This window comes from Bemisia tabaci, chromosome 4 (genome assembly GCF_918797505.1).
Source record: "Bemisia tabaci chromosome 4, PGI_BMITA_v3".
NCBI classification, from domain to species: Eukaryota; Metazoa; Arthropoda; class Insecta; order Hemiptera; family Aleyrodidae; genus Bemisia; species Bemisia tabaci.
The window spans coordinates 33,674,004-33,697,059 of NC_092796.1; the positions used below are offsets into that span (position 1 = coordinate 33,674,004).

The 23,056-nt window shown below is 39.9% G+C and overlaps 1 protein-coding gene across 2 annotated transcripts in view; it reads right to left on the reverse strand.

Moving 5' to 3' along the window:
* Positions 1–23,056, reverse strand: part of unc-13 — a 441,250-nt gene that overhangs the window by 285,111 nt on the left and 133,083 nt on the right. For both annotated transcript variants that reach the window (XM_072299723.1, XM_072299724.1), the window contains 7 exons: positions 22,033–22,208; positions 20,290–20,383; positions 15,023–15,094; positions 14,152–14,329; positions 12,365–12,691; positions 8,355–8,659; positions 4,838–5,281 (listed from right to left, as the gene is read on the reverse strand). In XM_072299723.1, the coding sequence (XP_072155824.1) occupies positions 4,838–5,281; positions 8,355–8,659; positions 12,365–12,691; positions 14,152–14,329; positions 15,023–15,094; positions 20,290–20,383; positions 22,033–22,208 (1,596 nt within the window). The remainder of the gene's footprint in view (positions 1–4,837; positions 5,282–8,354; positions 8,660–12,364; positions 12,692–14,151; positions 14,330–15,022; positions 15,095–20,289; positions 20,384–22,032; positions 22,209–23,056) is intronic.

Sequence of the window (23,056 nt, forward strand, 5' to 3'; positions counted from 1 at the left end):
ACTGTACTGTCTGGTGAAATGATTTTTTATTTAAGTAGGTACTTATTTATTGAATGGTAAATTATAACGCAAGAGAAAGTATATTTTGGTTATTTTTCTGCCAAGTGTTTGAGAAATTTTTTTTAAAAAGTTAAATGTAATGAAAATGAAATGACTTATGTTTGGGATGCATAAGACTTTAAAAAAATATTCTTCATGAGACATCATTTGTGAGATTACTGTTTACTGACAGAGGCTGAAATTTTTCCAAGATATATTTTTTAAATAAAATGTATGAATGAAAAATAAGTCCAAAAACAAAAGGGATTTTGAGCTCAGACGGCAAGTCATTGTACATAATTGTAATTTTATGTTTGATATTTCTGTATGTGGACTCCAATTTAAATTAGAATCTAGCGTCGTTATCCCTAGATATTTTGCTTCTCAGACATCTACAGTGACCACCCTCACAGTCCGTCTGATGTACCTGTAAGTAAAATAAAGTTTTCTGGCAACGTGTCGCCTTGTAAGACAAAAGGAAGGCATATTGACTTGCTTGTGTTGACTAAAAGCAAACCAAAGGACAACAGTGGTTTTCAAGGTGCTATCTTTTTCTTATTTTTTGTCATCTAAATTGATTTTTTGTTTTCAATGTTCTGAAGTGATTTCAATTTTAAATTTATTGATTAAATACATGAATAAAATCTAAAAGCTCTCCAGTTTTTCATTGAGTTCTTTGTCACCTTCACCTTTTTTAGGAAGGGCTGAGAATCTTGAGACACTTGGACAATTCAGCTACAATCGTTTCTCTGTTTCTGAATCGCAAATCGCACAGAACCGCACCAAAAACTGTGCTAAAAATTTGTTACAAATATTTGCCGCATTGCTGAACTTTCAAAGTTCAGGTGGCCAAAATAACAGAAAAGGCTAATACTAGCTCAATCTTAGCAATGAAGCATCATATCTCTATTTAAATTTGTAGCCCCACTTTTATAATAACTTTTAATATTATGTTCATTTATTCGTCATCCTTTTGTGTATGAACAAAGTTTTTTTAAATCAAAGCGAAGGATGAAGCAACTCTAAGCTAATTTTGGAACTGTCCGGTGAAAGTTTCCTTGTATTGTTTTGCAAATAATTGTTTAAAATTAACAAAATGAAAATGACGGAACTGCAACTAAACGTCACACACACTGGTTTCCTCAAATGAATCTCGAAAAAGTAGTCAAGAAGAATTACACCTACATCTCCTGATGATTAGACGAAAATTATTTATCTAATTAAAATATGTTTAGCATTTCTAGGAGCATTCTCTCACTCTTTGGCTTCTTAATTAAAGGCTACTCAAATGGAAAATTTTGCGTGAACCTCTACTGTCCATCTATTATTTCAGGAACATTTAAATCACCAGTCTTCTTCCAACACAGCATAAATTAATGTCTCCTTATTGAATTGTGGTACTTCATCTCAATCAAGGGTAAATCATTAAAGGAGAAAAAGAAACTAAAAGAATATTTGTACATCACCAATTAATGAGACACCTGTTTATTGTTTTAGCCACTGGGAGGCATCGTCGAGAATTTTAAAGGTCCTTTGGTGATGGGTGGTATATCAAACAATTCTGGAATTTCGTATTCGCTTGTTTCATAGGAGCTGTACAACATTAAGACTGTCAGCAGATCTTTCCCGAGTCAGGCTCTTGGCTGCTACAAAGTCTCATAGCTTTAAATCATCTTGAACTGAGGAAAGATCTGAAAACGTCCGTAAACCTGCTGTCCATACTGAGCACAAGTATTACACAATTGGTGGGTGTAAGTGCTGATTATGCAACTGACATGATGATTCAGCAAGAAAGCACAGACTCAATAACTGATAAGAGAACTGCGAGACTCCTTGGGTAGACGATATCTTCAGATATGAAACTCAATAATTTAAATTGATAGCGTCACTCCAATTGAGCTGCACTGAAGAGTAACATGGGTGCACAGTCTTTAGGCAAAATATGAGAAATTTTCGTTCCTTTAAGCAGAATCACACATGGTTTGTTTCAAATGAAAAGTACCAGAAAAGGAAACAATCAAAACAGTGAGGGATGCAAGAGGCCTCATCAGTTGAGGTTCATTTCCAATTGGGTCTCCGGTGAAGACTCATTGAGATATGGCAAGTTGAGAAAGAAACACGTATTGATCCAAAGTTTTTTTAGGTCCATGTTAAATTTGATGATAAAAGCACGAAAAGAAAACAGACAGAAACACATTGTAGAAGTGTAGAACCGAGGATATTAACACACCAGGATCCAGAAACAACGTCCAGGAACATCCCGAAATTAGAGATCAGAGGTTATGTTTAGTAAATAAATGATAATGACGAGACGAACTTGAAATAAACTATTATTTAAATCAATTTAATTACTTGAAGCACCAGCATAAGTTTTGAGTAAAGCAAAGGAGAAACTGCGATAACTGGATGCAAATATTGCAAATTACCGCAGTGCAGAGGTCGGAAGTTTGTTTTCCCCCAGATTACATTGGCTCATATGGAGGAATCGAAAATCGGCATTTTTCAAATGTTCGCGCCAACGCCGAAGTGGCGCGGAGAAGACCGAGCGTTTTGTCGATTTTGACTGTGCTGTGTTAAAGGAGCATACCTTCGTTTCACTTACCTTGAGTGATCGGGCCATAAGAATGAATGGAAAATATAAAGCGCCAGTGACGTCAGCGTCGACGATGCCGCCCGCCTCGGTAGCCACCGTCCGCGTGCGTCCGCATTAACTCATGAACCCTGTACACAAAGCGCTTGTCACATGTCCACGGCTCACGAGTTAGCGCTAAGTTCCTTTTGATTTAATGTCAAATCCCGCTTTTCCATTTTCTCAAAAGGAACTACATCCACTTTTACATTGTTTCTAATGCAGCTTCCACGAGCACACCCCCTCTTCCCACTTGATTGTAGTTCCTTTTAGCATAAATACGTCCATATAAAATCATGAGGGTAACGTGACAAAGTTGCCAGGTTGTGCGATAAAAAGTGGATATTTCTCATGGGTTTAAATAGGAAAAAGTGTTGATTGTTCTACACTATCTGACAACGACGGCACAGTTGCCAAGAGTCGGCTGAATTTCCATAAGACTCAATATAAAAATACTGATTTTTTTGCATTTTCATGGGAACAATGCTTAGTAACTGAGTGTCATCGCAAATCTATTGAGCAAAAATTGAGTAACTTGATCGAGAAATTATGGACATATCGCCCCTCCAATTTCCATGGAGGCCCTAGGGCCCAAAAATGGCGGTACTTCGTTTTGGTTTTTCAATGATTGGGGGGGGGGGGGTGTCATGGCCAACTTTTCACGGTTATCACCAACCGCACTTGCTGCCACCTTTACTATATTCAAGATGATTGTTCTCGAAAGTAGCACAAGATTAGTCGTAAAACTACGTTACCCCGTCTTTAAAATGCATTTGAGTAAAATTCCCTGTTAAATGCAAATAAAGCTACATTTTAGGTTATTTTGTATTTGAATCTACTTACTGCGTCCGCCATTTATGGGCCCTAAAAGCTCTATGAATCTCAAGATGGAGAAGCTAATCAAAAACCAGAGCCGCATGGCATTACTATCTCTAGGTATCTTCTGGGCAAAAAGATAATCTTGGATTAGAGGTCTCTGACATTCTACTCTTCCCTCCTACGGGATGATTGAACTTGATGATGAAATTGATGGACAAATCTATAGACAAAGAAGACGTAGGGTGTATGGAGCGATCCTATTGGTTGAAATAGATGGTTGTTATAGACAAGGGGAGAAAATGATAGACTAACTATTGGGTCTCTCGTGGGTTGCCGTAAGTCTATTACCTACCTCCTTTGTCCATTGCAACCCATCGCGTCCACCAATAGGATTCCCCCATATACTTTTTGTCATCTGTGTCTATAGCTTTGTCTACCAATTTCAAAAATCAGCCCGCTAGAGGGAGTAAACAGGGGTCGTGAGAATTATACATAGGTTGTCCCAAAAGTACTGCACGTTTTTTTGTTTTGGACGAACGGTAGCAGATATCAAAATGCAATTTGTGTAGTCTTAAAAACAGAGCAATTACCGATAAAACAACACAAATCCGAGCTCTCTAAGTCAAAAAATGACCAAGTTACAGGGTTTTGAAAATGGCTTCCAGAGGGGACCCCTACGGAAATTTTAGCTTCTTTTCTGGAAAAAAAAAACAAAGAGTTAAAGATTTAAGATCAATTGGTTTTATTAAATCAATTTTACACAATCTTTCCTTATCCAATCTTCTCTTATCCAAGATTACTGGCATTTAATCCTCTTCACTTGACGACTGGACACTGATTTCCTTCTCAAAATACCTTCCATCGCTTGCCACACAGCGCCGCAACCGTTCTTCCCACTTCTTCAAACATGTTTTTTCGAATTCTTCTTGCCTGATGTTCTTCAAGAAAGTTTCAACAGCTCTTTTTATCTCGTTGATGGAGTTCAATTTCCTGCCTCTTAAGCCCTTTTTCAGCGTAGAGAATAACCAAAAATCGCAGGGTGCAAGGTCCGGGCTGATATCATGTTGCCAACTTCATTCGATCGCGATGATTTCTCTGTAGAATTTTTGATTAATCAAATCTTTGTTTTTTCCAGAAAAGAAGCTAAAAATCCTGGAGGGGTCACCTCTACAAGTCATTTTCAAAACACTGTAACTTGGTCATTCTTTGACTTAGAGAGCTCGGATTTGTGTTGTTTTATCAGTAATTGCTCTGTCTTTAAGACTACACAAACCGCATTTTGATATCTGCTACCGTTCGTCCAAAAAAAAAAAAAACGTGCAGTACTTTTGGGACAACCTATGTATTTACCTGTTGAGTTCGGGTCGTCTGGGCTCCGGCTCGTACTTGTCGAGGACGGAGACCGGGGAATCGCGAGCGTAGTCGAGGAGGTCCTCCTCGTTGTAGGACTCGATGGTCTCCTGCGAGCGGAGCTGGGCCCGGGGCTGGCTCTGCAGGGTGGTGGACGGCATGGCCGCGTAGGAGGCCGTCGTCGTCACGGTCGAGGCCGGCACCGGGACCGACGTCTGCGTGACGTGGGCGGGGGCCGGGACGGCCGAGGGCGGCTCCTGCGGGAGGACCGGCGACGGGAGGAGCTCCGGCGGGGGCTCGCAGGTCCCCGAGGCGAGGGAGTGTTGGCGGCTCATCGAGGAGGCCGCCGTCTCGAATGAGTCCCGCAGCTCGTCGTCCCGCGACTCCAGCGAGTCCGTGTTCTGCTGCAGCAGCATCCGCGGCGACTCCAGCTTCCGACCGTACCTGCAACAGGACCCAGATTGTAGACGTAGACCTATCACCAGCGGCCTCATTGTGAACATTTTGTGTTTGTCCATCGGGTAAGACAAGATTAGGGGCAATGGAGATGTTGCACGTGTGAGGAATTTGCGATTTGACGGTTGATTCTTATGTAAAAGTTCGCGAGAAACACGATGGTGCCACTGGTTTTCTCTGAAATCAACTCCCAAGCTCAAAAAACGCTCTCAAGTTGAGGCCAAAATGGAGGGGATATCCCGCGCTATCCTGAGAGTCCACGTCTACATCAAGACAAACTCTCCATGCAAAGATAGGGAGCAAATACATTGACAGGGCTGCCACTTTATTTGGGGACTCTAAAACTGAAAACACGGCAACCCTGCTACACGGAGAAAAGAGATTGGTGGCCGCAACCAGGAAAAGGGCTATGTTTACCAACCCGCCTATTTCGTTTTCGTCATAGCTACACTCCTGTTTGATCCGAACAAAGCGGGTTGGTAAGTATGGCTAACGGTGTCACGGGCGGGCGGGTTGCCTTCTCCGACTACGCGGGTTGGTAAATCTTGCCAAGTATTAAAGTTTCACTCCTAACTCGTATTGTTATGTAAGAATAAACGCCTGGTAGGCTTTATTGAATGCCTGGTTTACAGAATGAATCGAGATTGTTCCAGCTCCAATCTGGCGGCACACAAAAACTGGGGCTTGTAACAGAAGGTGCTGGAAAAGAGCCCTTTTCCCCCAAATAAAACGATTATGCACAATTAAACTCACCAAAACCGTGAAAAATGAAAAAGATTAATCTCTCGGAGGCTAATCCAGTGTATTTTGGCGACATTATTTTTACACCTTTGTCGGGGTTCGAACCTACAACCTACCTAATACTAGCCGAGAACCCTAAGCATTAAGCTAAAACCGAGCGATGATCATCGCGACGAAAAATCGGCATATAACTTTGATTTTGTCGAAAAACTAGAATTTCTGCAATCAACTTAGATTTTTCCGCCAAGATGTACAATATATTATGAGATCCATACCGATTTACTTGCAATTTTTTGCTAATGCCTAAATTTCATATAATTTTGTTATTTATTAGGTAGATTTTTTAAATTTATTTTTATTTTACCTAATTAATTAATTTGTTTACTTAATACTGTACTGTTTGCTATTTTTAATTCATCTAGCTCATTTACGCAGGTACTTTTATTTTCTTTGTTATTTAATTTAATCTTTAAGAACTCAATGGATAGAGCCTGATCGAATTCTGAACTAACACTTGACTTTCACTAGTTTTCACTGGAAACACCTAATTTTTCCATCTGAAGAAACATTTTCAGAAAAGAACAAGTATAACTTCTTAGTTTGTAATTAGTAATTGGAGCATGGAAACAACAAATACACATACTTATCTACATCAGTAAAATTGTTATTAGGATCTTAAGCAAGAAATGCAGAAGTCACTAGAGTGTACATAAATTTACTTACATCAGAATTAATATCTCGAATTTGATTCTCCCACCAATTCTTTTTAGAAGTGCAACTTATTTCATAGTACGCATTACCTTCAAATAAGTGTATGTTGAAAGTTCCAGATTGGTCGTAAAATACAACTTGGTGCTGTCTTTGTTTACCATATTTCAAGGTAAGCAAACCTGACGTGGTGGACAATGCAACTATTCCGGGTTGGTAAATTTGAGAGCGAAGGAGTTGGGTTTCTGTGACTAGTCGGTATGTCAAGTGGTATCACGGTCCCAGTTAGGAGCACTAGATCATCATTTACCAACTCGGGTTAGCATAGGCCGCTAACTCAATGAGTAATAGTTTCTAATTTTTCTGTTGCGTGAAACTAAATCCTGTTTTACCAACCACGAATAGTCACAGCCACTAATCTTTTTTCTCCGTGTATGTATTTGCTCCCTATCTTCGCACGGAGAGTTTGTCTTGATGTGGAGGTGCACTCTCAGAATAGCGTGGGATGTCCCCTCCATTTTGGCCTCAGCTTGAGAGCTTTTTTGAGCTTGGGAGATGATTTCAGAGAAAACCAGAAGCACCATCGTGTTTCTCGCGAACTTTTACAGAAGAATTAATAGTCAAATCGCAAATTCCTCACACATGCAACATCTCTATTGAGTTTTGCGATTGGTCAGCTTTGTCCTTCGTCCTATTTATCGTGTCAATAAAGGATGAATGCCATCAGAATTTGACAAGACAGTATCAGCGACTCCTGAGTCATACTGCAAAAGGCAGATACGAGCTGAAGGCATCCCCTGGGATGCCTTAAGCTTTTCGTTAATTACATCCTTCATCGGCATGACAACAAGGGCGAAGGATGAAGCTGACCAACCACATAACTCAATTTTCCTTAATCTTGTCTATTATTGATTCTTTCAGGTTATTTGTAACTTTTAATAAGCTGTCACTCTGACCATAAACCGGGATAAACCTAAGAATGAAATAAAAGAGCCTCAGAATTCCTACAATTCTCTAGTTTTGAACTGATGATTTGTACTTTCCAATTCAAGTCTCTGACATTAACCATAAATATTGTATCGTTGAAATAACAACTTACCGCCAAGAGGGAACTTTTGCTTTTGGCTAAATGTAGAGGGTACACATAAATTGATGGTAAAGGAATAATACCGCATATCTGCCAACTGAAAATTCTGCGGGATAAGGAAGAATCTTCGACATTTTTGTAATTTTCCTGTTAGTTTTGCAATTTATCCTACATTGCAGCGTCATTACAGCGTCATTACAGCGCTCCAGAGCGGAATTTGAAAAAAAACTAAACACTTCAGCTTCCGTTCTTTTTAATCGTACAATAAGGCAAAGTCTCTGATTCATTTTCGCCAAAATTGTCAGTGAGGCAGAATTGTTTCTTAACCCTCAATACAGGAGGTAGATCTCGATTTTTGGACAAATCGCGATTCGCCAATTTTTTGGGGGCAGATTTTGATTAGTCCAGACAAATCCAGATCTCCCAGAAATTGGGCGTCGTCCGTAAAATATACTTCCCATCTCCACCGATCGCTAAAACTGCGTATGTATACCGAATCTAAAACCACTAGAAAGATGGATCTACCTCTGGAATTGTTTTTTGAGAGTGTCACGCCGACTAAGTTCCTCTGTAGGCGCTTTGGTCGCCGGCACCGTCAGAGATGGCGTCTCTTCCTGATGTTGCTGCTGCGGCTGATGCTGATTGTAATAGAAGTTATAGCTATCCGTCACGTAGCTGGGTGGAGGTACCGTCGTGGCCGCTTCTCCGGCCAGATTTTCCGTGCTCTCGTAAGCGTAGTTGTAGTTCTCGTTGTAGCCGTTGGTTTTCTGCGCAGGCGTCGCCGGAGTATAGTATTGGTAGTCATCCTTGGTCCCTTGCTCCTCGTAATCCTGCACAACAAGAGGTGTTTGTGTGTAAATGAAAAGATTCTAACATTGCATCGCCAGCGGGCTGATTATTGAAACTGATAGACAAAGCGATAGACAAAGAAGACGTACGGAGTATAGAGCGTTGGTTGACATGGTTGGTTCCTACAGACTAAGGAAGAAAACGATGGACTAATTGTCGGGTCTTTGGTGGGTTGCCGTTAGTTAGTCCATTACCTAACTCCTATGTCCATTGCCACCACCCGTTTCCACCAATAGGATCCCTCCGAATCCCTTTTGTCGTCTTTGTCTATAGCTTTGTCTGTAAGTTTCAATAATCGGCCCGCAGTACGAGATACTTCTTGAGGGGGAGGGGGGGACAGGAGAGGAACTTAAAGGGGCACCTTCCAAGTACCGCATTGCAACGAAAATATTGAAATAATTTTGCATTTAAAGGCAATGAAATTGCAACTATTTCAGCATGAAATTGCAATATTTTTACATCGTTTGGTCAGTAAATGCCGATTTTAAACAATCGATAAACTGAGTTACCTGTGTGAGAAAGGGGGAGAGAAGTAGGTAATTAACAAAGCAGGAAACGTTATAACTTATTCCGATTTTATAGCAATTAATTTTAATTAGAAGAGCTGTTTCAATCATCAAATAGATAACACACACAAAACTTCGGCACAATTACAACAATTTTACCATTTAATTGCAATTGCTTGCAATCTGTGCTCATTGGGTTATCAAGAAAACCCCATTAAAAGAAATCAGTGGGATTGGGACTCACTCACCTCTGACAAAGGAGTAAAGGGATGTCCCTAGCTCCAGATGACAGTTTGGGGTGCCTCTTCGTAAACATTTTGAAAAAACTGAGGCGTCTCCCCAAGCAGCAGTGATCGCGATAAGTTGTGATTTGATCGGAAAATGTATCGCGACAGCGATAATATATGCGACAACGATTGTTGCAACACTATCGGATAAAAAAGTGCGCATAGATCTGCATACAATAAAAGAAAATTGCGATTTTATCGACGACAGCGATGTGCCGCAATATTAACACGAGCAAAAATCGTGATAAAATTTCGATTTTATCCGACGCGATTTTACAGAGATAAAATTGCGACAAGATCGAGGATAATCACGCAGATGTAAATGATCCGAACGATTTCATCGCCAAAAAATCGTAAAAAAATCGCAACTTAATTTTGTGTAAAATCGTGATATCTTGATACTTAAATCTCGATACTTCCGCCCTTTCAGAGGGGATAAAAAACAATCCACACATCTTGTCACAAAATTGCAACAATCTAACGGCATGTTTGCAACTCATAGCGATCTCTGTTGCTTTATTCATAAATGGACTGGACGTATTTATGCGAAATGGAACAACGTGGAAGTGGAATGACGGGGTGTGCTCGTTAGAGCTCGGGCCATAAGAATAAGTGGGACTTTAAAAGCGCCAGTATAGCGTCAGCGGTGAGGATCGGGTATGAGGAGGGGCGACACGAGCGACGACGACGACTAGGTCGTCAGTCTTTAACTGGACTGCATTTAGCAATTTGAAACTATAAATTCCGACCCGGTTTAAAAACAACGTATGTGCCATTAGTTTCCCCATGCATATAAGTGTTTTTTCAGATGAGCCAGAATTTATAGCTCCAAATTGCAAAATGCAGTCCAACTCATGAGCCCTGTCCACAAGGCTTTTGTCCCATGCTCACGGCTCACGAGTTAGTGCTCAGTTCCTTTTGATTTAATATCAAATCTCGCTTATCCATTTTCTCAAAAGGAACTATATTCACATTTACATTCTTTCTTATCCAGCTTCCACGAGCAGACCCCATCTTTTCACTTCCACGTAGTTCCTTTTAACACGAATACGAGGGCTGTCCCAAAAGAAACCGGACTTTTGTCATAGAAGACGAACCAAGCGTCGTAATGAAGTTTTCTTGGGCTTGTTTCAAAGCTAATAAGCTACTGAAGATGCTTGTTTTTACAGAATGCAAAAATTCGTATTGGTAAGGAAACTACACGCTTTGGAATGAAGGAAAGTCAAATAGTCCAGGCAAACAAGGAAAAGAGCCTGCAAAAATCCCGGGTAGCAATGTTTTCATCGATTACTATGTAATTTTTGACGCTGAATCCGAATTTCAACTTTGCGCCATTAAATTCGGACCGGAAAGTTGCCAAATTTGGCAAAAATGGCCTAAAATCGGACTTTTTCCCGGATTATGGCCTGTAACTTGCCAAAAATTGATCTGACGATAAAATTAGTTATTTTCAGAAATAAAGCTCGTTAAATTTCCTATAAAAAAGTTCCTATAAACTTTTTTGCTCAAGGCAAAATCAAGCGCGCTAGCGGGCTCCGAACTTTGTAAAATGTGCGAAAATTGCGCATACTGTAATGTGTTGGGTTATCCTTATTATTTACATCAATTAATTTCACTAGGTGTAAATTTTATCATCTTCATTTAATTTGTCCAGAAATTACTCGTCGGAGGATTAAAACAGGAGACATCGGGCAAAAACCGCGAAAAACACAATTTTTGCTCATTTTTGAAAGTTCGGAGCCCGCCAGCGCGCTTGATTTTGCATTGAGCAAAAAAAGGTATAGGAACTTTTTTATAGGAAATTTAACGAGCTTTATTTCTGAAAATAACTAATTTTATCGTCAGATCAATTTTTGGCAAGTTACAGGTCATAATCCGGAAAAAAGGCCGATTTTAGGCCATTTTTGCCAAATTTGGCAACTTTCCGGTCCGAATTTAATAGTGCAAAGTTGAAATTCGGATTCAGCGTCAAAAATTACGTAGGAATCACTGAAAACATTGCTACCCGGGATTTTTGCAGGCTATAGCCCTTTTCATGGCTTATTTGCCTGGACTAAAACTCGAGTTGCGATTTTTGTCTTTATTTCAAGACAAATTTAGATACAACTTAAGAAAAACCCAGGATTTAAGTTAAAAATTTGTTGCTCTATTCAAATGCTTAAAAGCTTACCAAGTCATAACCTATCCCCTTCAAAATACTTGCCAGCTTTGTCGATGCATTTTTTTCCACCGTTTCTTCAACTGGGAGAAACACTGTTGGAAATCCTCAGGTTTGAATGATCGCAATTCCTTCAAGGTGACCTGACCTGGCTCCGTGTGATTTTTTCTTATTTCCACGACTTAAATTTACCTTGAAAGGTCGACGTTTTCAAACCATTCCGGAAATCCAAGAGAACACCCTGTAGGAATTGCGATCAATCAAATCTGAGGATTTCCAACAGTGTTTCTCCCAATTGAAGAAACGGTGGCAAAAATGCATCGACAAAGCTGGCAAGTATTTTGAAGGGGATAGGTGATGACTTGGTAAGCTGCTTAAAATGTTAATTTCCTTATTTTTAAGCATTTGAATAAGAGAGCAACGAAGTTTTTAACTTAAAACGTGGGTTTTTTTAAAGTTGTATCTAAATTTGTCTTGAGATGAAGACAAAAATCGCAACTCGAGTTTGACTTTCCTTTATTCCAAAGCGTGTAGTTTCCTTACCAATACGAATTTTTGCATTCTGTAAAAACAAGCATCTTCAGTAGCTTATCAGCTTTCAAACAAGCCCAAGAAAACTTCATTACGACGCTCGGTTCGCCCTCTATGACAAAAGTCCGGTTTCTTTTGGGACAGCCCTCGTACGTGTATCCAAATGTACTTGCCCCTAGAATCCACGTCCACGTGATGGCTCACCTGAGAAGCTGTGCGTTTGGGTAGTGTTACGGGGGGTTTGGCTGGGGTGGGTGGCAGTGAGGGTGTTTTCCTTTGGGTGGGCGGCTGCTGCTGCGTCTGCTGGACGGGGATCTCGGGGAGCTTCTTGGTGCCGGACTTGGAGGGCGGCGGGAAGTCGTAGGGGTAGCTGCTGTAGTCGTAGCCGTCGCGGGACCCCGAGCGGGAGCCCCGGGACCCCGAGTTCTGCTGGCTGAACTGCTTCCTCCGGGCCGCACCCGAAGTCGTCGAGTAGTCCCCGCCCGGCTGGTAGTTCTCGTCCTCGTAGCTCTGCCGGGGAGAGTAGTAAACCTGCAACACCAAATTCACTTTAACCAATGATTTTTAACAATGTTTTCCGCAAAATCAGCTCATTGTACTCATCAGGGCCGGACTGGCTATAGGGGCGGGGAGGCGATCGCCCCCTAAAAATTTGCCGCAGAAGCCCTGGAGGGGCCCCCGCGGCGATTTTTTCGATTCGTCGTTTTTTCCCGGTAATGTTGTAATTTTCCAATCCTTCACAGTCACTACCATGCCTCAAAATCCTTGAAAATTTGTCTCTATAAGAGACATAAAAGGTCGCCTAAAGTTTATGATACAGAATATACAAGGAAATCTAGTGGGTTTCTTGGGCCCCAGAAATGATGAAGGACCCCGGGCCTCCGAAGAATCCTGAGAATGGGTTATTTTGAAGTTCAAACACTCTTGAATTTGACTCCAAAAATGCTTAAAATTGCGTTTAAAAAAGTGTGAAATTTTTAAAATTTTCCGGGGGAGGGGCCCCCGAACGACAGGAGGGGACCCCAAATCTAGGTCGCCTCCTAACTTTTCGACTGCCAATCCACCCCTGGTACTCATGGCTCAAGTCGAGCAGTGCAACCATAATATTGGCTTAATTTTGCAACGGTGACGAGGCAGGAATGATCGATTAGTGACATTTATCCATTTTAAGCTGTGGTAAAGAATCGATCATTACGGTGTTCGTTGCGAACACCTGTTTATTGATCCGTTTCCATACGTTTAAATGGCAGATTAATCGATACATCGCAAAGAACGCTACGCCACTGCTTTGCAATTGAATACCATTAAATTGCAATTTATTTTTTTTTTCTCAGAAATTGCAGTATTTTTACATCATTTTGTCAATGGATGCAGATCTCAAACGATTAAAATGTGCTCATACATCAGCAGTGAAACTACCAGATCATGCATCTCGTTTGAGGTGTTAAGAAATCTCCGCTTTAATTTTATTTTTTTGAAGGAGAGCAATTTAATATAATTTTTGGAAATTTTTACCAAATTTCCTTCAGACATAGAAGAAAACACACTTGCTTTTCCAATAATTGACGTTGAGTAATTTTCTGTTTAAAAAAAGTATGACAGGAAGTCTACAACGTCGCAAACCGAGATATAAGGTCTGGTATAGTCACACCGTCTTTATGAGGGAGGTAGGCAATATGCAATGCAAAAAAATGGAGATGTATTACAATTTTATTTTAATAACATTTCAATGAGAAGAGACCGAAAAGAGCGCCGAGGAGAAGAGTTTTCAAGTTCTGCTCTTAACACAGCCTCTCTCTTTTCATCATCCAAGGAGAACTTTTTGTCCATGCGGTGTCAAGACCGCACTACCTCTTCGACGGTGTATTTCAGTGGTGACGTTGGAAAACCAATAGGATCCTCTCCGTCCGTTTTTACATGGACTGTCACATACGCTTTTCCCAAAATTAGCCAAGACTTAAAATTGACTGCGAGATGATTGGTAGGAATACCTCTTCTTCATCATCCTGCGTGTCCCGACTGGTGGTTTGGTAAGCTCTCGCTCTTTGTGGACGGGTGACATCTTCTGTGTATTGGTCTCCTTCGGTGGTGGTGGGATAGTAGTACGATTGCGACTCACCTCCTCGCCCACCACTATCCCATTGTCTGTCCTCTTCCTCTGCATCGTACCTGTAATTGATAATAATGTTTTAAAAATGCAACCAAGAAAAAAAAAACTAAGAGTCTGGTCCGAACTGTACGTGACTAGGTGGTAAATCAGTACTAAATCTCGACTATTTTGCGGGAAAAACAAGGCCGAAAATTTCCATAAGAATAAAAAACTTGAGTTTTGATTAGTATCAGCACAGGAAGCTCGAATTTGTTCACTCTAAATAAAATGTTTGGAATTTCTGAGCCTTGCTTACCCGTAAAAAAGTGTGGGCTCAGAGCACTATGTTAAAAATTCGACTATTCTGAAAAACATCATTTTAAATGAATCAGTCAATATTAAAATTCAATCGATTTTCAATACAACCACCTCGAGATTTCGAATAATAAAACTCCCGGCACAGATATTTCGAATTACATAGCTTTTCACAAGCCGTTTTCCCACCGAAAAATTCGAATTACCGAGGGGGTAAAAATACACTGAATTTTTCGAAGTAACGCGATTTCCCAAGGGGATTGACGCCGCTGTCGAATTATAGAGCTTTGAATTATCGAGCGGATACTGCATTAAAAACGCAAAAAGTAAACAATAAATAATAAAACCTCTTTTGTTTGGGTGTTCTCTTGAATTGCGATTTCAGTTAATTTCTGTGCAAAACAAAAGTGGGGGAAAATATTAAAATTAGTTTTAAGAAATTTAAAAAGCACACATACCTGTTGTCTTGATGGGTATAATCTGTTGTTTTATTATAATAATCATCGGTATACCCTGACTGATCATAGGAGCTGAAACAGAGAGGAAAAATTGAAAGGTCTAAAAAAGTTTGATTCCATATAGGTTCGGATTCTGATTATTTTCGTAAAATTTCTATTTATTCGATACCTCTATAATTAAATGGTAATTCCACGAAGGAAACGTAAAAACATGCTTCCGAATACCGACAAACAAGTTTCGGATGAGATTTAGAGAGGAAACATAAACCTATTTGTTGACATGTTTCCGAGATGTAGGCTTTACAATTTTGGACAAGTCTCTCTTGGATGAGATGATAAATCAGTTTAAATTTTAAAAATTTTAGGCATTTCAAAAAATTACTTTTCCTCTGGAGTGATTCTACAAGATTCCAAGAGTTGTTTGCATACAGACTGGACATAGTCCAATCTAACTTGTGTGAAATATGGCATCGAACTTGTCTAGTCTATGCTCAAAGGCATTGTGAAATCAGCCATGGTCAAATTAATGCAACAAAAAATTGCGCCAACTGGCATGTGCAAATATTCGACGTGAAAAAAAGTTTGAAGAATAAAGCACTGCATCGCTCTTGTATGCTGAAAGAACTCTGCAGATAAAAGTAGCGTCCTCCTACGGGATAAAACTGAAGCTGAAGCTTCACAGAACTTTCGCGAGATAGCAGTGCTCCGCTCCCGATGCATTCTTTATAAGCTGAAAGCTGTCTGTGAAGTTAGCTGGACGACGACGCCCCATTAATACTTGCGCTTATTTTCCCAAGTTCTTACGCTAGATAGGGATCAAGATCTGAATTAGTGCAAAGTTTGATCGCTAAAAATGTTTATCTAACTTGAGAGAGAACAGGTAGAAAATAAATTGAGCCGCGTTAATCAGCAAGGAGCCAAGCGACATCAGCAATGACCAAATTTAATTGGGCATTTTAATTTTTTCAAAGATACGGTTGTGCAAATTTTTGTGCAAATTTCAGTGAATATTCTGCATGGTGCGAAGTAAATTCCTCAAACTTTTGTCTTGGTTCCTTCCTGCTAAACACTTCGGTCCAACTTTGAAATTAAATCAAATCAATTGAGGCCTCTTTGTCAGTCAAGAACAAATTAGAAAAAAATACCATAAAGGGAAAATGACTCATTTGTCCCAAGAACACGCTCTTTCGGTCTAGTGGTTTGATCTTGGTTTACCATATCGATGGCCAAAGTGCAAAACCACACATATCCATTGCGGTGTCTCAAAATTGCCGCTCCTATTTTATTTTTCCGAAGAGTGATAAGCCAAAATAGCTTGAAATTCATACTGAATATTCTGATGACAGAGATGAAAAACCTAGGGAGTTTTCAAGAAATTACGATGAATAACACTGGTCAACACGGGTGCATTGCTTACAATAGGTTGATCGTGATTGGGAAGATTTTTAGCGCTGATTCCGAAAATGACCTCCGTTCTCCTGGGTCAGGTCGATTTTTTCCGGAAAAATTTCCTCACCTTTCCGACGCAAAACCATCGGATGAGTTTGACGTGGTGTTACATGGGTGAAAAAGAAGCACTTGTCCGGGAAAACCTCGATATTTGAACAGTGAGGAAACGTTAATAGGCATGCAAGAAATGGTTTCCTTTAAAGTTTGGCTGCTGAATCCGAAAATGACCTTAGTTTATCTCCATCGTGCACAAATTTTCGGGAAAGGTGAGTTTTCTGCAAAAAAGCTTGAGTTTTAGGGAAAATTCCTATTTTTGCGGGGGCAATTGACCTGACTCAGAAAAACGGAGGTCATTTTCGGAATCAAAGCTAAAAAAGTACCCGGGTATCATCGACACAAAGTACGAAAATCTACTGAAGTAAAAATTTGTTGGCCGGTGTAATTTTCCAAGGGAAAAATAAAATATTACAGGAAGTCTGCAACGTCGCAAACGGAGATACGTGGTTTCACTATGCGACCATCAATGTACACCATCGATGTACTCATTCATCGTAAATCATAATCGAGAAGATCAAATGATCGAATGAACTCGAGCTTTCGTTGGAAACAAAATTCAGCTCATTACGAAAATCTACAAGAGTAGAAATGGACCACCAGACAAGGTACGAATTTAAGCATTTTGATACACGTTTCCTAGTCAGAATTTCACGTAGAGCACGATTCGCACAACGACAATTACTTACACCAACTCCTACCGAAGATACTAACGTTTTTATTTCACATTGGTTACGAGGAATTCGAACTGCCCGGTCACAAGAAACTCAAAGCTCTACGTGAGTCAAATCGCGCACTGCAACGGTTTCAGCAAGCTTCTCAATCTAGCAATGTACATTTTCCACCATGTGTTGTTCAAACTATAAGCAATTTGCTATAGCTGAGCCAAAGCATCAAGATTGAAGTTGCCAGATTTGTATATCGTAGAGACTGTCATGATAACGTTTAGCGCGCGATGTGAATCACGTAGAGCATTGAGTTTTCATGAGCGGGTGATTTGAATTCACGCATCAAGAATCATTCGATATCTTTGTAAGGAGTTAATTTCAGTAATTTTCGTTATGTGCATCGTGTTCTACGTGAAATTTTGGTGAAGAAACATGTATCAGAATGCTGAAATTGCACCTTCTCTAGTGGTCCATTTGATGGCCATTGTAATTTTCCAAAGGTAAAATAAAATATTGCAGGAAGTCTGCAACGTCGCAAACGGAGACGCGTGGTTTCACTCTGCGACCATCGATGTACACCATCGATGTACCGTCGTAAATCGTAATCGAGAAGCTCAAATGATCGAATGGACGCGAGCTCAACAAAATTCAGCTCATTACAGGCATCCCACTCGTATTAGGCATCTGAATCGCGAATTCGTAAGCCCCTAAATCCACGTAATGAACGAGATCGTTATTAAAGGATACCAAGGTGCTAGCTCGCTAACAGCACGGGGAAAGGTCAAGCCCATTAGCGCCGCTGGATCTCAACTAAAACTCATTCGGTGAAATGTGCATGACATTTCAACTCATTCAAAACTTCATTTTCATACCCGGTGAGCTCCGATCACCACACAGCAGAGCGAGGATATGGGATATGTAAGAGATCAGGCGAGAGTTTTATGACTAAAACTTGACATTCTGATTTTTATTTTGTCAATTCTTAGATTTCTTCAGGATCTAAAATTGAAATGCTCTCTCTTCTTCTTGCTACTCGTAAACTGAATGTATCATTCGTTCCTCGAAATTCAAAAATGGGTCTTTTGAGATCGAGCAAAAATTGTGTGACTAACACCTCACATTTTTATGTTTATTTCGTCAATTTTTCGATTTCTGAAGAATCCAAAAAGAAAATTGAAATGTTCTCTCTTCTTCTTGCGGATTTTTTACGAGAAAACCAGTGGAATTCCATTTAAACCTCTACTTTTCGAATTTGCGAAGGTAAAAGCTTTAAAGTTTTCTTATCATACACAACTTCTCTCATTAATTGGTTCGTACTGCTGTGCGGCGGAAAGGAAGAAGAGGAGAGGGAAGAAACTAGCGGAATGCCACCAACCTGCGGTAGTTGAATGTTTTGTAAAGAAATCCTGGGTATCTCCAACCGTAAGTAAAGAAGAACACCCTATGAGCCTTCGGACGTTGCAAAACCTCCCCCGAAAAAACACGATTTTCTGGAAAATCTACCAACAATTTTCTTCCAAACTTGGAGGGAAATTATTCGCAATTCGATCTGAATACCTGACATTTTCGAAAGAAAATACATATTCATGATTTTCCTCAAAATCAGCAATTGTATCGGAGAAAACTTGGCAACAATCGACTGTGGATACGCTGCTTTGACCTTAACACAGCAGCGTAACTGCCTGGCTAATTGGAAACCTGAGTTCAATAGGGACAGCCTCTGTAAGCGAGCGCATCACGCTGCAATGATTCAGAAATTTCAAACGTTCTAGGGGGGTGAAGGGTGGGGGGAGGGGTAACCCTTGCCGGGACAGCACCTATAACCGTCGCCCCTTTGGCGTAAGGGCCTATCTCAATCTCCTTATGAGCCCTGTTTTACAAACAAATCCATGCTTTCTAGAGCTCGTGCGGAAATAGAGATACGCCCTTACCCCAGAGAAGCGAAGTAATGAGCTTCGCAAAGCTACTTTCCTTCTTTCCACGATTATTATTTTTATTTACTGTTCAAGTTTATATCGCGAGTCGTATGTAAGTCAAAGTAGCTACATGTCTGAAGAGTAAAACGATGTACGGGAAGTAATGGAGCACTGTTCGATGCTACTTCGTTTGCAGGACACATCTATTGCGATCCGCTGTTGTTTTATTCGTTAAAAGAGAGACTCATCGGGTGTTTCCTCTCAAAGCGCACTGCTTATTAGCAATAAGCAAAGTGTTTATTTTGCAAAATCTTTCCCGCACGACGAAAAACATCCTGTAAAATTCTATAGGACGATGGAAACAAGAAACTTTCCGTTTTATTTCAAGCGGTGGACATGGATTCGATGCTAAGTTGAGAATCACGCGTAGATACAACTATTTCTGCTCCAAGGATGCCCTTGTTGCATTCGGAAATATGAAGGCGCTGTGGGCGAGCTTTTTATGTGAATTTTTCTTTGTGCAAAACCTTCTCAAATCCCAATGACAATGGAGATGTTGTGTGTGTGAGAAATTTGCAATTTGACTGTTAATTCTTATGTTACGTTATTTCTTATAGTTTCTTATACTATGTATATGTGTTGTACGTATCAGGGATTTTTTTTTTTTTTGACTACCCTTAAAAATTCTGAACCTCCATAAAAATGGAAATAACAGATAATACTTAAAAAACTTTCAAAATCAATGTATTTAATTACGGGTCAATTTGATCCGACATGTAACTTTGGGTATAAAAATACATTGGGCATCTAAGGGTTAATTAGACCCATGGGGAGGGGGGCACAGATAAAAATGGACGTGTTTACGTAAAAGATACTACGTTGCATGCGAACCCCCATGAACCAATGACGAGGAGTGAATGATCGATTATCGATATTTCCCTATTTGAAGCTATGCCAAAGAATCGATTATCAAGGTGTGCGTTGCGGACACCCTATCTTCCGATCTTTTTCCACCGGTTTGAAAGGCTGATCAATCAATACATCGCAAAGCACGCAATGCCATTGCAATGCACAGCTCCTTTTAGCATAAATTTGTCCAAATGATTGGTGTTGCTGTTCAATTAAGTGAGGTCAATCACGCGCCTCAATCAATTATTGTAAATTAAAATATGTTAGTTACCTTTCATTGTACGGCTGGCCGGCAGAATCATAGTAGTAATATTGGTCATCGTACAATGTGTTTTGCCTTTCCAAACTCGGACGTCGCACTGTAACTGAATAATGAATCGGGTTAATTGCTTGCATGTGAGATTTTTAATTTTTAACTAAGGAACATCCACGAATCGTAGACGCATTTTGCACTGAAATCATGATTTTTGCAATTCATGAAAATGTATTCGAAAGTTGGACGCTCGCGCTTAAACAAAGTGATCAGTGTGGTAAAAATACCCTGGTAAAAATTGGCGATAGGAGCTGCGTTTCAAAATACCATAGGAGCCCTTATGGCCGACTGAAGAAGGCAATAGAAAATCATATAGGTGGCTGTAGAAAGTCGGAAAAATCATACGGCCGGGCTAGACGAAGCGATAAAAAATTATACAGCCGGGCTATAGTTTCTATCGCCGGGCTTTACACTTTATTGCCTGGCTGTTGCTTTTTCGCCATCGGCTATAAAAGGCTATAAGAAATTGTGTAGAAATTCGTGTGCTTTGTAAATCCTTGAGTTTGTACGGAATTACCTTAATATTTACAAAACGCACATTATATTTTCCTTTACTACATATTTTTTTTTCATCAATTAAAATGAGAATAATCCATACAGAATGTGCAAACATTTCAAAGTCATGAGTTGAAAAACGCTGACTACACGAGATTAAATATTAGAGCCTAACACAAAGCGGAGCGGCGGCGCACTGGCGCCTACAAACCTAACAGGGATACTTCACGCATTGCGCAATGCGTGAAGTATCCCTGTTAGGTTTGAAGGCGCCAATGCGCGTTTCGCGCTGGCTGTCCGCCCGCCACGCCGCAGCGTACCACGGCGCTTGAAGCAACTATTTCACACCAGAGGTATTGCACAGTATCATACGAAATTGCAGGCGCTCCAACATGTTAGGAATGGCAGGCATCCTTCAAAAGTACGGAGCTTTCCTCGCAAAATAAATAAAGATACTACTGCCCAAAAAGAGAGCGGTAGTCCAATAACTCACTAAGTCCTAGCATCCGTAATTAGTAACATTTAGCATACACTTTATCGCCAGGCTGTTGCTTAGTCACCATCGGCTATAAAAGGCTATAAGAAATTGTATTGCCGGCTATGGAAGCTATTGGAAATCTTACAGCCGGGCTGTAGGTCTTTGGTATTTTGGAGCACAGATTCTACTGCCAATGTTTACCAGGGATATTTTGAATTTATCATGCAACTCACAATTTTACAATCTCACTCATGGAATCATCACATAAGAAACTTCCCGTGATAAAGTAAATTTAAAACTCGCATATTTAAACGTTTTTTCGTTTAATTTGATCTCAAAACCGAACTGAGGAAATTAAAGGAAGTAAAATTTCTGTATAAAAATCTCTATTACAATCGTGATGACTATTTGCTCGTACAATTATTACATTTCTTTACCAATAATACTTGTTTGGACAGATGTGTTTCCTGTGTGTTCTTGCTCGAAATCGCGTCTGGTGTATAGCAAGTCTTCACCCTAAACTTCTCCTGGTGATACAGGAGTGACAGCTGAACTAACTAAGATCGAGAGGGTTATGGTAAAGAAGAATATATGTTAGATTTTGTTTGAGGATATGGTAATAGTGACTTCGTAATTCGTCATAAATCTTACTATAGGGAGCCTACTTTTGTCTTAGATATTCTTTGAAATCGCGTAAAACATGCAAATTAGAATAAATTGCCTCCAACCTTCTGTATCTGGCTCTGCTGGCTTGTGGCGTTCTGGCTTTGAGTAGAAGGTATCTTCCTGATATGGTTTTGAGTATTTGCTTTTGGGTCCATCGGATGTGCGGCTGGAGTCTTTGCTGTATGCATTTCTCTGATAACTTGAATCATATTTGTCATCATAACCCTGATTGTACCTGCTGCACAAACAAATAAATCAAAATGTCAATTTACACGTTCATACTGGTATTTTTTGGACGGTTTTCAGAAATTCTGCCGAAACAAACGCTCAAAAACGAAAAAGGAATTCCTGAAAAAGAAATTTAATTCCTTACAGCATGACAGGGAAATCAGAAAATACGACTATCTGTCGTAGCAGGGATTCAGTGTGTTTCTATTAAATAATATATTTAAAAAATTTAATTATGTTATTAATTTTTCTGAATTAAAATATACTGCTTGGGTTAAGCAAGCACTGGAAAAAAAACACATTGGATCTAGAGTCTAGACTCTTGAAAATATTGACAAGGAAAAATACTCTTGATTCAATCGGATTTTTGCTTGAATCAAAACAAAATCGACTTAAATTAAGAGGCTTGGTTCTTGATTCAAGCTAGATTCTAATTGAATCAAGAGTACTTTTTCTTATCGATGTTTTTAAGAGTCTGGACTCTAGATCCAATGTGTTTTTTTTCCAGTGAAAAAGTTGTTTATATTAAGCAGCAGTTTTCTTGATTTAAGAAAAAACATTTCTTGGCGGCAAATTTAAGATTCTTTTATTTTTCAGCGATACTGGCAACGCCGAATCGAAGCCGGCGGGGAATTTCACCTTCGTCAAAGCATTTCAGCTTGTTTTCTTTCAAAGACAAGCGGAACTACTGCTCCTAATTTTACGATGTTATCAAGCGCTCGGAGCAAGAAAATGGAAGAAAAAAGACCTTAGCGCGCCCTCATCTATCTTGAGCGTCCTTCCTCCACCTATCGCATTACACCGTGAATTCGAGACAACCTTTACGAAAGGTGAAAAAAGTGAAGGAAAAAAACGCTC